Source organism: Tenrec ecaudatus, chromosome 16, assembly GCF_050624435.1.
Source record: "Tenrec ecaudatus isolate mTenEca1 chromosome 16, mTenEca1.hap1, whole genome shotgun sequence".
Classification (NCBI taxonomy): Eukaryota; Metazoa; Chordata; class Mammalia; order Afrosoricida; family Tenrecidae; genus Tenrec; species Tenrec ecaudatus.
The window spans coordinates 96,801,311-96,814,151 of record NC_134545.1 but is presented as its reverse complement, the minus strand read 5'-3'; the positions used below and the strand labels follow the sequence as shown (position 1 = coordinate 96,814,151).

The 12,841-nt window shown below is 51.2% G+C and overlaps 1 protein-coding gene across 27 annotated transcripts in view; it reads right to left on the bottom strand.

The window, feature by feature from the left end:
- Window positions 1–11,860, bottom strand: part of TCF7L2 (transcription factor 7 like 2) — a 215,116-nt gene extending 203,256 nt beyond the window's left edge. For 25 of the 27 annotated variants that reach the window (XM_075533508.1, XM_075533509.1, XM_075533513.1 and 22 more), the window contains exons 1-3: window positions 11,132–11,860; window positions 10,819–10,885; window positions 10,488–10,612 (exon numbers count right to left, since the gene is read on the bottom strand). In XM_075533508.1, the coding sequence (XP_075389623.1) occupies window positions 10,488–10,612; window positions 10,819–10,885; window positions 11,132–11,320 (381 nt within the window). In that variant the 5' untranslated portion in view covers window positions 11,321–11,860. The remainder of the gene's footprint in view (window positions 1–10,487; window positions 10,613–10,818; window positions 10,886–11,131) is intronic. The other 2 variants (XM_075533533.1, XM_075533536.1) reach the window with 1 other exon arrangement.
- Between the last annotated feature and the right edge of the window lie 981 nt (window positions 11,861–12,841).

Genomic DNA, 12,841 nt, shown 5'->3' with positions numbered 1-12,841 from the left:
GCGCTTGTCTGAGGACCGCTCTCCTGCCACCCGGCGGGAGAGGCCACGCGACCAACCCAGCCATCCTTTCAGGCCAGGCCATTCTCTGCTTCTCCAAATACTTGCTGCAGAGCTGCCGGGAACCGGGTCCAAGCATTTCTTCCCACAAACCCTGCGGCGCCCGAGGCAATCTGTGCTCAGGGAAACCGCAGGAATCTAGATCCTAGATCGTCAATTAAAATTGAGCAGCCCTATGATAACTAAGTATCTGTTTTAGTTGGGGGAGGAGGGAGGACGAAAGCAGAATCGTAGTTTTATGAATAAATGATTGCAACTGTAACTAATGCCAATTCAATTCTCACTCCCCGAGTTCCATTCTTAAGCCTTAGGTTCATTCATCTCTAACTAACCACCACCGTGACCCTGGGGACAGAAGGTTGCACTTAAAACAGTAACAAGGTAGCAAAGAGCGCCTTCAGAATCTAGCAGAGAAACCAACGTACAAGACAACCTTAATGTCACACACCGACCATTGTAGTACCTCCCAAACCCAAGGATACTGTAGCACAAGACTCTCATTGAGCCCGAAGGCCAATCTGTAACTCCCAGCCAGGAACTATTGGAGGGAGCCTGTCTGAGCCAAACTTCCCTCAGCTACAGCCGTGAGGCCTGGAGCCTCGGCATCTTCCCCTTTGGGGTTTGCATCCTCCCTTTTTCAAGAGCACACACTTGAACAGTTTTGGGTTTTTTTCCTCTCCCTGTAAAAACACAAAAAATGCCTTGTCTGCCGGAACCTTGCTTTATAAGACAAAGATAACAACACAAGGGCCCGGTACAGACCTAGCACTTGAAATTGGGACCATCATTTAGACCTCTCGGAAAAGCTGGACGGAAGGAGAGGCACCAGAGATGATTGGCCCTCTGTTTTCTTGGACGGTATGGGGACTTTAGGGGGTCCACAAGCAAGCTGCAAGACAGCCAGCGATAGCGGAGGTCTGAGTTTACGAACCATGCTTCCACACCTGCTCTGGGCATCTCAAGGACCCATGGCCCTTCCTGACGTTGCCAACCAAGGTGTACAGCACACCCCCTTCCAGAGGATGCTCCCCCTCCCTTGGGTGTCATAGAGTCCCCAAAAGCCACCTGGGAGGAACTAACTGAACTGTCATTCCTGCCCAGAAACTCTCAACTTAGGCTGGGTGCTTTCTTACCATGGTCGAGCCCACCCTCCCCCCCCATTCCAAACACCCTCCCCGCACGGTCCTTTGGCAAGAACCACCAAACCGCAGCTGTGCTGGAGGTTAGCTTTTTGGAGAAAAAATATGACCTCACGATCCTCCCAAATACAAACAGTTTGGCACAACTCTCCGGCAACTTAAACACCAGTATTTTATGACGCACCCCTTCCTTTATTACTATCTTATCTTGATTTCTCTTGTCATATTTCTAATCTGGTTCTGAATCGCATGCGTCGGATCCAAGACAAGGGCACTGTGCGGAGAAGGGAGGAAGGGGAAGCGGCTTTTACAACCACAGAACTCTCATCCTCAAAAGGGACTTAAAAAAAAAAAAGTCGAAACGCTCCGTTGGTTTTTTCCAGCATGAAGTTAACTTCCAACGGGACCATGAAGGTTCATGGTTCAATGCCTGTTGGTTCACTACATTTGAGAGAGGCGGAACCCTCGCTCATTCTCGTCTACAAATCATGGGGCGTTCTCTTTGATTAAAAATAATAATAACATTCATTTCTGAGAGGCGGGTGGTGGTTTGGAATCCACTCTCTCCCGGTGGCACCGTGGGCAGCTAACTTCAAGTTCTGCAGTTCAAAACCACCAGCTGCTCCCTGGGCCAAAGATGAGGCTGCCTGCTTCCCGTAAGATGCACAGCTTCAGAAACCTTATCTAAGGCCTCTAGGAGTTTGTCAGAACTGACTCGATAGCAATAGGATTTGGTTTCCTTGCATTCTTATGTCACTAGGCTAAGAGACGAACACTTTTCGGTCCATCTTAAGACTTGTTGGTAGGCCCTCCCTGCAGTGGCAATCCTTCATCAGGCCAAGGTAAGCAGTTTGACCATGTGGCCACAGTGCCCTAGTCCTATACAGGCTGGTTGCTCTTATATTTAATAGAAAATTAACTTTTGACCAGCACTTGGGGTTCTTGCCTGCCCTATCCAAAAAAAATGTGCCCCCCCTCCCCCCCTACCTCCCCGAGGTAGGTTGTGGCAGACAGGACTCTAAACTTCCTGGGAGTGGGGGGGTTAAATCTCCTGCAGGGAGCTAGATGCAATCGCATGTCCCCTCCTCAAACAATACCCTGACAAAGGGCTCCCCCCCCTCTCTTCAGTGCTCCTGGAGTGTTCTCCACAACAAAATGCTTGCCTTTGGATGCAGGAACTAGCTCTCCACTGTCTCCGTGCTCCATCAAATGTCTATTTACCCTCATTAATTTGCTTTCTTTCTTTTCTTTTCCTCAACCTGAAACTCTCAGCTATGAGTCAGAAAGCGATCATTAACTTTTACAGCTTCCACACACACACACACACACACACACACACACACCTACTCACATTTGGGGAAAGAAGTATTGACTTGCAACATTGCCTGAGACCAAAATCCTCTAAGAAGGGGGAAAGAGGGGGGGAATCGCTTGGAGAAAGTGCTATCTCTTAGTCTATAGGGGCGTGCTACTTTCCACGTCTGTGCTGCAATCTCTCCGGCCAAATTTTAGAAAACAAAGCACACACAGCCAACAACAGTGGAGTTCGAACGCGGTGGTGATGGCAAGAGAGGCATAGCTGGGTGGGCTTCTGAGCAACGCAAGCTTTCCTTCAAGCATTGAAACCTTCACGATAAAATTCCTCCACTGTGAGTTTGGAGGGGGAAAGGAAGGGGCGAGAACGCATCTCCAGCATCTAAACACACACGGGCTGCGGGGCAGAGCCAGGTCCGAACACAGCCATTTTTCATTAAAAGTTGCTACACTGACACTCTTAAAATGATGCCCCATTATTACCCCACTTAGCAGTCGCCGCGCCCGCAACTCATAACGAATTAATTTGCATTAATGTGGGTTTCGTGTGTCCTTCCCTGGGTTCGCCATTGTGATTCCAGCTTAATAAAACTGACAGGACCATAACATTGTGCCTTTCTTTCATTTCGCTTCCCAAAACAAACCAACCCACCCAAAGCCCACACAGAGCCTCTGCAGTTCTTTTGTTTCCGGGTGTTTTTTTTAAAGCATCTTACTAATATATTTAGTACATCATAATTGGCCCAGCACGAAGGAATCTAGTTATCTTCTCAGTAAATATTTATAGCATCACTCCTTCCCATTCATTCTGCATTTTCTTAGAGAATCTCACTGTAGCCTACATCTGCAATTCATTGACTTTACAATTTACCACATGTTGTGATGGGAGCGGTCTTAGCTCCATTTGAATCACTACACAAATATGCAAGTGATTTATCGGTTTCAAACTGAAGAGGAGAAAGAGAAGGACCCCACTTTTCCTGAGCATTTCTTCTGGCCGACCATGAACAATTACAGTTCGTACTAATTAAGCTCTCCCAATGTGCTGTACCCTGCTAATGCCAACCAGCCTCCAATTTATTTTCATGATGCCAAACTTTAGCTCGCGGTTTTTAACACCTTCAGCCCTGGTCCTGCGGCCCCAACTCTGTCTCGCTTAGAAGCGGACTGATCCGGGCTTCTCCAGGACCGAAAGGAGAAAAACAGAGTGGGCTGAAGAAACCGCCTGAAGTCAGATGTGTCTGAGGAGGAAGAGAAAAAAAAAAAACCTATGCAGGAGAAATGGAAGACCGTCCCGGCTGATTCTCCCCCCTCTAACCCCCAAGGATCCCACCACCCCATCTCTGTAATGAGCTGTTAAGGGATTCATATCTGTCCCTGCGGGCTAGTAAGTTTCTGCATTCCATTGATTAGAAAAATAAAACCTTTCAGGCTCAGATTTTAAGTCTGGGGTGGAAAGAGGGAAAGTCCAGTCATCTGTTAGCCACGGAGCCTCTGGGTCTCAGTCCCCACTTTATGAGGTGGTCAGTTTGTCACACACACACACACACACACACACACACACACACACACACAGCTCCCCCGCATCCCATACACACACACACACCCTTTTTTTAAAAATAAATTAAAATCTGCAGGACAGTTGGTTTCTTGGGCATCAGAATCTGAACCACGGATGACAGCATCTCCTCCCCCCACGCCCGCCCCCACAAGAACTGGTTCGGACCATCCAGGTCGGTGTGAGCACTAAGTGATGGCTTGAAAATAGTCTTTCCTACTGAGCAAAGCCATGTCATTTTTTATTAGTCACCGCCCGGAGACCACCCCCACCTCCAGCACTCTTGCCCCTTAGAAGAAACTCCTAAGCCCCAATTTCAATCAAGCCGTCTCCTCAATCCCAAATCGTCATCCTCTTTTCCTGGGCTTTTCTAATCTTTGTTGGACAAGCATTGACTCAGCCTCTTTTGGGCTCCGTGGCTCTGCTTCTCCCAGCCCCCCACTGCTGCCACCCACACATCGATTGGCCTCCCTTGCCCCAATGTAAGCTTGCCCCTTTTTTACCACCCTTGTCTGGTAAACTCTTTTAATCAGCTCCCCTCACTCTGCCTGACTTGCTTTAAAAAAAAAACCCCACAAGTTCACTAGTGCACTGTGCAGTGTGTATTTTTCTCCCTTCCAGCTTAGTGGAACATCATATAAATTAAAGAGCCATCTCCCATATCAGATTTCTTTTAAGTATTCTGGGAAATATGCACAATATAGGCAATGTCGCCTTCAAAATTAAAAAAAAGAGAAGGAAAGAGAGAAGGGAAGGGGGGGTAGATAGTGGCAGAAGGAGAAAAGACAAACACCTAGAACAACTTTGCTTTTGTAAAAGGCATTTGTGCAAAGCACTGCCCGCCCCCCTTGAATTTCCAGCCCTGAAAGTACTCTTTATAAATGTGTGGAACAATGACCTGGAGGAAAAGTATAAGTCAGCGGCTAAAGGAAGGGGTGCCTGTCTCAGTGGGCTCAGAAGGCAAGGCAGGGTTCAGAGAATGGGGGAGGCAGCATTTATGAATGCTGTGCCCCTCCTCCCCCACCCCCACCCCCCACCGCTGCGACCGTGCTTATAATCAGTGAGAGAAATCTGAGCTACTGCAAGTGTCTGCGGACCTTGAATATTATAAGGCCAATGTGGCGTCAAATATCTTAACATTCATAAGTGTTATGGGCTGTAAATAAAGCCTGGGGATTTATGGCCCGGGTGGTGCTTGCCAGCAAAGGGCTGAGGTACATTTCTTTCAGCAGGCCTGCCGAGGTGCAAGTTAGCCTTTGGTTGTAAAATTAACCATGTCCTTCACAAACGTATTTCCATTCTGGGTGCGTGCTGGAAGGTTTGCTCACACATGTGCCAATATCCACTCCCGGAAGAGACTCTGATGGACACACACACACACACACACACACACACACACACACCTCAGGAAAGGAGGAAAGAGAAAAAAACCTCGGAGTCACCCTCCTTTTCAGAACTCAGATGTGATACCTTAAAACAGCCATAAATGCGGTTACAGATATTATTGAATTCCACTTACCAAGACTGAAAAGCTTACAGTGACTTCCTTAGAAAGTGTTTTCTTATTGGCAAACTCCCTGGTTAAAACATACACACGCACATATACACACACGCACATATACACACGCACATGAGTCCATCACTCCCCGCCTGACGCCTCTTTCCCGCCCCCCTTGCCCCCCTATAAAATGTCATCTACTTCCTGTGTCAGAGAGCGCATTTGCTAAATCCAGGTTGTCTCATACTTAACTGCCAATAAACTAACTTCCACATAACTTCCAGACAGCTGGGGGAAAGGTCCAGGAACGCCCGTCCACACAGAAATCCGCAGCTGTCCTTTCCTTCAGGGCATTTTAATGTGATTCGAAAGGGGGGGGGGGAACCTAGGCGGTATGAAACATCTGACAGAAAGTAAAATCCTTAGATAGCTCTCGCGTACCCACTTCGTGTGTGTGTGTGTGTGTGTGTGTGTTGTGTGTGAAAGAACTTACTCCCAGGATCTCCCAGTCCTCCTTACACACACACACACACACACACACGCACACACACACTTCATGGGATGTAACAGAGCCATTCACCCTGGAAAGGCTGCAAGGCTGCAGCTCTAATCTTTAAAAGCGCAGCCTCTGCTGCAACGAGTAAAATGCTAGTTTTCTAAAGCAAACGTTTCCTTCAATGGCGTGCAGGGCTGCAGCTAGCCGGAGCTGCTAACTAAGCCGCATTCTTGCTCTGCAAAGCTGCCGCGCACACCCCCTCCCCAACCCGCACCCCCAAAACCTTCCTGGAACTTTCCCCAGCTTGCTAAGAAACCAACAGCTGACCAACTTACAGCAGTGACGCTCAGTGAAAATCCCTATCAGTGAAACAACCCAAAAAGGGACGGGGGGGGGGGGGGGGCAAAAAAGCCAAGGTGGAAAAATTCCTGGCAAGAACGGGGATTGTTTTCCTGGGAATCTTTGCACCATCAGAGCTAGGGGCATCAGTCAAAGCCACTTCCCCTCTTCCCCTGAGCAGTCACAAGTTTCCAAAAACACTTCTTCCAGATAAAGCACTTGAGGCTCCCAACAACCAATCCGTTTGTTTCCGGGATGGGGGGGGGGGGGCTTCAGCAGGCTTTAATGGCAGCCAACTGAAAGGCGCTGGCATATTAAATTTATAATCATTAAAACAACTTATTGGGTGAATGTTGAGCCCATAATCCATACTGCAGACATTAAACCCCAACCTATAAAGATTAGCACGGCATTAATGCCGTTGTATTGAGATTGAAATCTAAACATGCCCCCGCTATAAATATTTCTCGGAAGGAGATGAAAAACAATTAGCATAAATGCCAAAGACAGGCAAGAACACCTGTTCTTTTTCAGGGCGATAAGCACTTTATTGTTCTCTATTTAAAATGTAATGACCTGTGTAATGACAGTAATATTACATTGTTATGTAGGGACTGGGAATGTCACACTTTGAAAAGTGTTGTCAAAACAATCAGGGCTGAAGGTGGGGGGTGGTAGGACAGCGGGGAAGGACCACCATTAACCCTTCACACTCCCAGGGCTGAAGTCTTTTGTATTTGAAAGGATTATGTTGTTTGAGTCCCGAGAAAACAGCCAGTTTTCAGAGGCCAGAAGGAGAAGTCGCCAGGCTAAACAGAACCCCAATGAATAGGCCCCTCTTGGTTTCCTTTCAATGCTGGATTCCCGGTTCAGAAATGAATTCAAGATGCAGCTTATTTATTTGTGCAACCTAGTAGCAAGTAGCTCTGTTGGAAAGCAAATAACTTTGGGTAAAAAACGATGCAAGAGCTCCGATAATCAAGTCCTTAAAAAGAAATTCCAAACCTAACTGGTATTTCGATACCACCATATCCCTATTTCTGAGTTAGCAGGCAGGCGAGGGGAGGGTCAAAGAAATGGAAACTACTTTTTCCTATCAAGGTTAACAAGCTAACAGGTAACAGTATCCATATCTTTAAGATACAAACATCAAAATCCTAAGATCTCCTCTCCTCTCTCTTTCTCTCCCTTAAAGCCATTCCTATTACTGTATCAAAGGCTAAATTAACGTTTGTGCAGAAATCATTGTCGTCTTTAAAATAAAAAGTATTATGATCAGGCTTTCCGGTGTCTTCCCCAATTAAGGCATTTTTCTTGAGGTAATGTATTATTCATCATAGCCAATTTAATAATACTCCTTAATTCTTTACATTCTTAAACAGAAGAGCAGAAATCAGGAGTCTAGGCTGTTTGGTTTAAAGGAAGCAGCTGCTGTACAGGTAGACTCCCCTAAATCACAGAACAGGCAGCACAAAGAGAGCCCCAAGGAGACATGGGGAGAATAGAGCACACCGCTAATATCTGTCTTTCCTTTCTGTCCCACACAGCGTTCTCGCCAAAGCACGGGGAATTTCAGAGGAGCGCCGCGAGGACTACTATCTTGCCCGCTGATTCCTTTGGCAGCTGGAATTGCAAGCTGCTCCCAGGATGGAAGACGTCAGAAGTGACACACCACAGCTATGGCCCACGCCACAGCCACGGCTCGGCTTGCTGGCCTAAATAAATAACTTTAATTCGGAGTACAGCCTCTAACCCAAGTGACAGAAGGGAAGGAGGCTGGGGCATTGGTCAGCAGCACCAAGATGTCTGTTGATGTGACACACTGAAAGACCCACGCTGCCGGCTGAATTCTAAGAAATGTCTGCTTAGACGCCCATCTGATGTCACAGCCCAAGGCCACCCGCTACGTCCACAATTAAAATCAACTAGGCTCCCTCGGTTCCTCTAAGGCCCTCAGATGGGACTGGATGGAGTGTAGGGAGTCTTCCTTTTGCGTACCCGGAAATCATTTGCCTTTTACAATTTCCCTCTTGGCTGATTACGGCAAAAGACAGCCGCTCCCCTTTGGGGAGATGGTATGGGCCAGGTGGCAAGTGGGCACACAGGGAGTTTAGAAAGTCAACGGGCCTGCCATCAAGACCCAGGACTCAGGTGGGCCTTTGGATGGCTAAGGGGATTTTTAAAGATAATGTGGAGGGGAGGATGAAATTCTCAGGGATACTCTGGAACATGGTTGAGTTGAGTTAGGGCCCCATCCTACCAGGTCTGAGTCTAAAGCTCTCAGTCTATGATGCCCACAAGCTCCCAAGGAAAACATAAAAGTAACCGGCTGGTGCTTCCTCTCCAGCTGCAGCCCCCAACAGCCTGGCGCTGAGGCCTGAAGGAACTGGCCCTGCACGCTTAAGGCAGGGCTGGAACATTCTCCCAACTCCCCAAGCATGCCAGAGCCAGGGCAAAGACAGAGGAGGGGGGAACAATCACTTCTCTTTCCTTGACATAAAAAATGACCAGCCTGGCATGCCCTTGCCCTTTTGCCAGCACCATTCCCTCAAAAAAAAATTGAACCTGATAGTTAATATTTTAATTCTGAAAAACACTTGTAGATCGGATGGACTCCCATTCGGCAAGCTCTGGCCATTAGCACAGCGTCCACGGCTGCTTAACAGTGGGTGCTTTCTTTCAAATTGCTATCTCAAGTTACCCCGAAAGAAAGAAAACAAAAGTGGTGTGTGTAAATACAGGGTAGGGGGACCAGACCAGACAAGGTGCAAAATGACAATCCCCGGGAAGTAGTGCAGAAAAGACTGGCAGTTAGGGAATTCCTAAATCAGCCTGCTTAGAAGCCAGTGGGATGGGGGAGGGATCCAGGGCAAAGGCAGGGTGCAGAGGCCGATTAGGGAGGGGTTGAGTCCTATTAACAAATGTCAGGGTGGGTGTGGGGCCCATAGTGCAGGAAGGGATATCAGCATCACCCTGACCCTGGCAACCCACACTGCCCCAGGGCCCCCAAAGGTGGAAGGCTGGCGATCAGCACAGCACACTTCTTTGAGGCAGAGGGCCCCCCACCCCTGGCCTTCCTCACTCCCTGCACACCCCACCTTTATCCTCACCGATCCCTATCCCAAGCCCATGGAGGGCTTTCCCATAAACTGGCGTTTGCAGACCCTGCATTGCACCCAAGGCACTAAAATTCCCTAGAAATCCACCGACTCCCCTCGGAGGCCATCTCGACCCAGAGCGCGCGCGTGTGCACACACACACAAACACACACAGACACACACACCAGCACTGGGCTCTCCACCCCACTCAGCTCCGACGTCCCTCACAGCCCTGGAGAGCCAGCACCCAGCCCGCCATGGCACCCACGGGGCTCGCGGCCCGCGAGACGACCAAAAGAAAGGCAGCCCAGAGCTCCCAAGTTTGCTGTGGGGCCAGTCTGGGAAGTGTGACCTTCCAGGGAATGGGAGTGGAGGGCTGCAAGGCAGAGATCGCAACTGGAAGGCTAAACAAATACAGCGTGGGACCGAGCCGAGGAGCTCGCCCCGGGCCGCGGACGCCGCGCGCTCGCGGGGTCTCTGGTTTACCGCCTGCAGCAAAGCCACTACGCAGCCTGCGCGCGCGGCGGCGGGCTCACCGGTCCCCGGCGGCGGCAGCCAAGGGGTTAACCGGGGAAAGCCCAAGACACCACAGAAGAGGGAAGGAAGAGAGAGGGAGAAGAAAGAGCTACACACAGTCGTCTTCCCAGGCCGCAGAAACAAACAGCACCACCAAGGGGGAGGGGGGCCCAGAGCGCAAAAAAGTTCTGCAGATTGGTCTCCCAGCACCACCACCACCACCACCACCACCACCAATGCCCAGTTTGGAAAGAAAGGGCTCCCCAACATCACGAGGCAGCAAACTGAAAGCAAGAACATGGCGAAGTGCAAACAAATCCAGTCCACAAAAGGCAGAAAAGTTTGGAGAGTTTCGGGCAGCCTGGGCCACGAGCGGGGGAGGGGAGGGGGGGAGGAGCGGGGGGAGGGGGAGGGGCAGGGCAGGGGCCGCGTGCGGGGCGGGCGGGCGGCGGGGGCCGGGCGCGGCACTTACGGTTCGGGCGGTGGGCGAGAGCGATCCGTTGGGAAGGTAGGGGCTCGTCAGGTCGGGGATCATGATGAAGGGGTAGCCGGGATACGGTGGCCCCTTAAAGAGCCCTCCATCTTGCCTCTTGGCCGCTAACATGGCGGGGCGGCGAGGGGACGGCGGCGGCCGCGCGGCGCGGGGGACACAGCGAGAGAGAGGGAGAGAGAGAGCAACGAGAAACTTTTTAGAAAGTGGCCCTCGGGCCCGGCGCCGCGGCGGGGCCGACGCATGGCCCGGTCGAGCGGGACCGGGGCGCGCGGGGCGGCCGGCCCGGAGGCGGCTTGCGGGGCGGACTCACCTTCTTCCAAACTTTCCCGGGATTTGTCTCGGAAACTTTCGGAGCGCGGCGGCGGCCGTCTTTCCGCCTTTCCCGGAGGGGAGGAGGTGGGGAGGCAGGCGAGGGGCAAACGCCACGGCGAGGGGGGCGCGGGGCAGGAGCGGCACCCCCCGGGGTGGGGGTGCGGGGGAGAGAAAAACAGGGTTAAAGTGGGTGCAAATGGAGGCTCCGCGCGCCCCTCGCCCGCCCGGCCCGCGCGCCCCGCGGCCCCCGGCCCCGGCGGCTCCCCGCGCCCGTGGCCAGCCCGGAGCGGCGCGGAGGCCGCCCGCCCTACCTCGGAATCGGAGGAGCTGTTTTGATTCGTTTCTGATTCATTGACTAGCGACGACTTGACATCGGCTAAATCCCTTTCTGCCGAGGAGTTTTCGGAGCTCTTTTCCTCCTGCTCGCCCTCGTCTTTGAAGGAGATGAGTTCGTCGTTGGCGCCTAGGTCATCTCCCCCACCGCCGTTCAGCTGCGGCATTTTTTTTTTCACCCACCAGCAGCAATTTTGGAAGAAAAATGGAGGAAGAAAAGCCAAGAGAAAAAAAAACACCCCCCAAAAAAAGTTTGGCCCCCCAAAAAATATTGCAAGGAAAAGGCGAGCCCAAGGTGAACTTTTTTTCCCCCGTTGCTTTGGGGTCTCTCTCTCCTGGGGAGGGGAAAAGAGGGAGGAGGGGAGGGGAAGGGGAGAATCTTCTGCACGCGTGGGTTTGGGTTTCTTTTTTCTCTCGTTCCCAAGGATCCGATCAATGTGCAAAAAAATAATAAATAAAAAAGGGGGTAGAAAAACACACACACCAACAACAAGAAGTCAGATATAAAGAGCAAAAGGGGGGGGGAGCCGAAGATACAGGAGGAGCTCGTGCCGTTCGGATTTGAGTGAGTTGAAGTTAGACTGAGAGCTTTTCAGTTCAAAGGCGGCGCTGATTGACAGATAGAAAAAGGGGGATCGAAATCCGGAGGAACGGAGTAGTCTGGGAGCGGAGATTATTGACAGGGCGAGAGGAACACACTCGCCTTAATGAGATGCCGGGGGCGGGGCCGGCCCGGTGACGTATGCATAAATAAACAGCCGGGGTGGGCGGGGCGGGGGCGGCTAACAATGATCCTTTCGGGCGCCCAGGAGCGGGAGGAGGGAGAGGGGCGGGGAGGAGGGGGGCCGAGCGGAGGGAGGAGTGTGCAGGGGGCGAGGCCTGGAGTCGGGGCCTGGCTTGAGGGGGGCGGGGGGCGGTTTCCGAAAGACAATGCGGGGTGGGAGAGGAGGGAAGGGGTGGCGACGGAGTCAGGAATCCGAGCCGAGCGAGGCGGAAGGAAAGCCCACTTGGGGGGCGGGGATGGGGAGAGGCCCAGAAAAAGTGCACTTTGGAAATATTAGAAATAAGTCGAGGGAGGGAGGGAGCCATGTGGGGACGGGGCGGTGTTTAGTGGCTAATCCACTGGGGAAACCAGCCCCCCTTGGGCGGGAGGGAAAGGAAAGTCGACCTTGTGCTTTCCGAGAGGCTGGGGAAGTGGAGGGGCTGGCCCGAGAGCCTGGTCGTCCACAGTGAAAGAAACTATTAACCGAGGTTTCCCCCTTTTTGTTTACTAATGGTGAGTCACTTGGTGAAATGTGAAGGCCCACTAGACTAAATAGGCCAAGCTGACTCTGTGTCCGAAAAAACAATCCGATACTGTCGTGTGCTATCAAAAATATCCTTAAAGGGGAGAAGAAGAAAAGTGCACGATCGTTTTCAAGGTTGTGCGTGTGCATCTCGGCGGCTTTTTAACTGATGGTCGAGGTGGTAGGAAGGGAGCCAGGTGACTCCAAACGCTCTCCGATTTGGAAGGTGAAAAGTTTGGGCGTTAACTCCATCAGGGAAAATAAAACTGAAAGTTCCCCAGCCCCAGGGATCAGGGGGGGATGGGAGATGCAATCCCTGAAAGACTGCCTGAAGAATGGAGTTCTAGATTGGAGCAGAAAATTGCTAAGCAAACCCAGCGTGGAAGCCCTCCAGGAGACTGA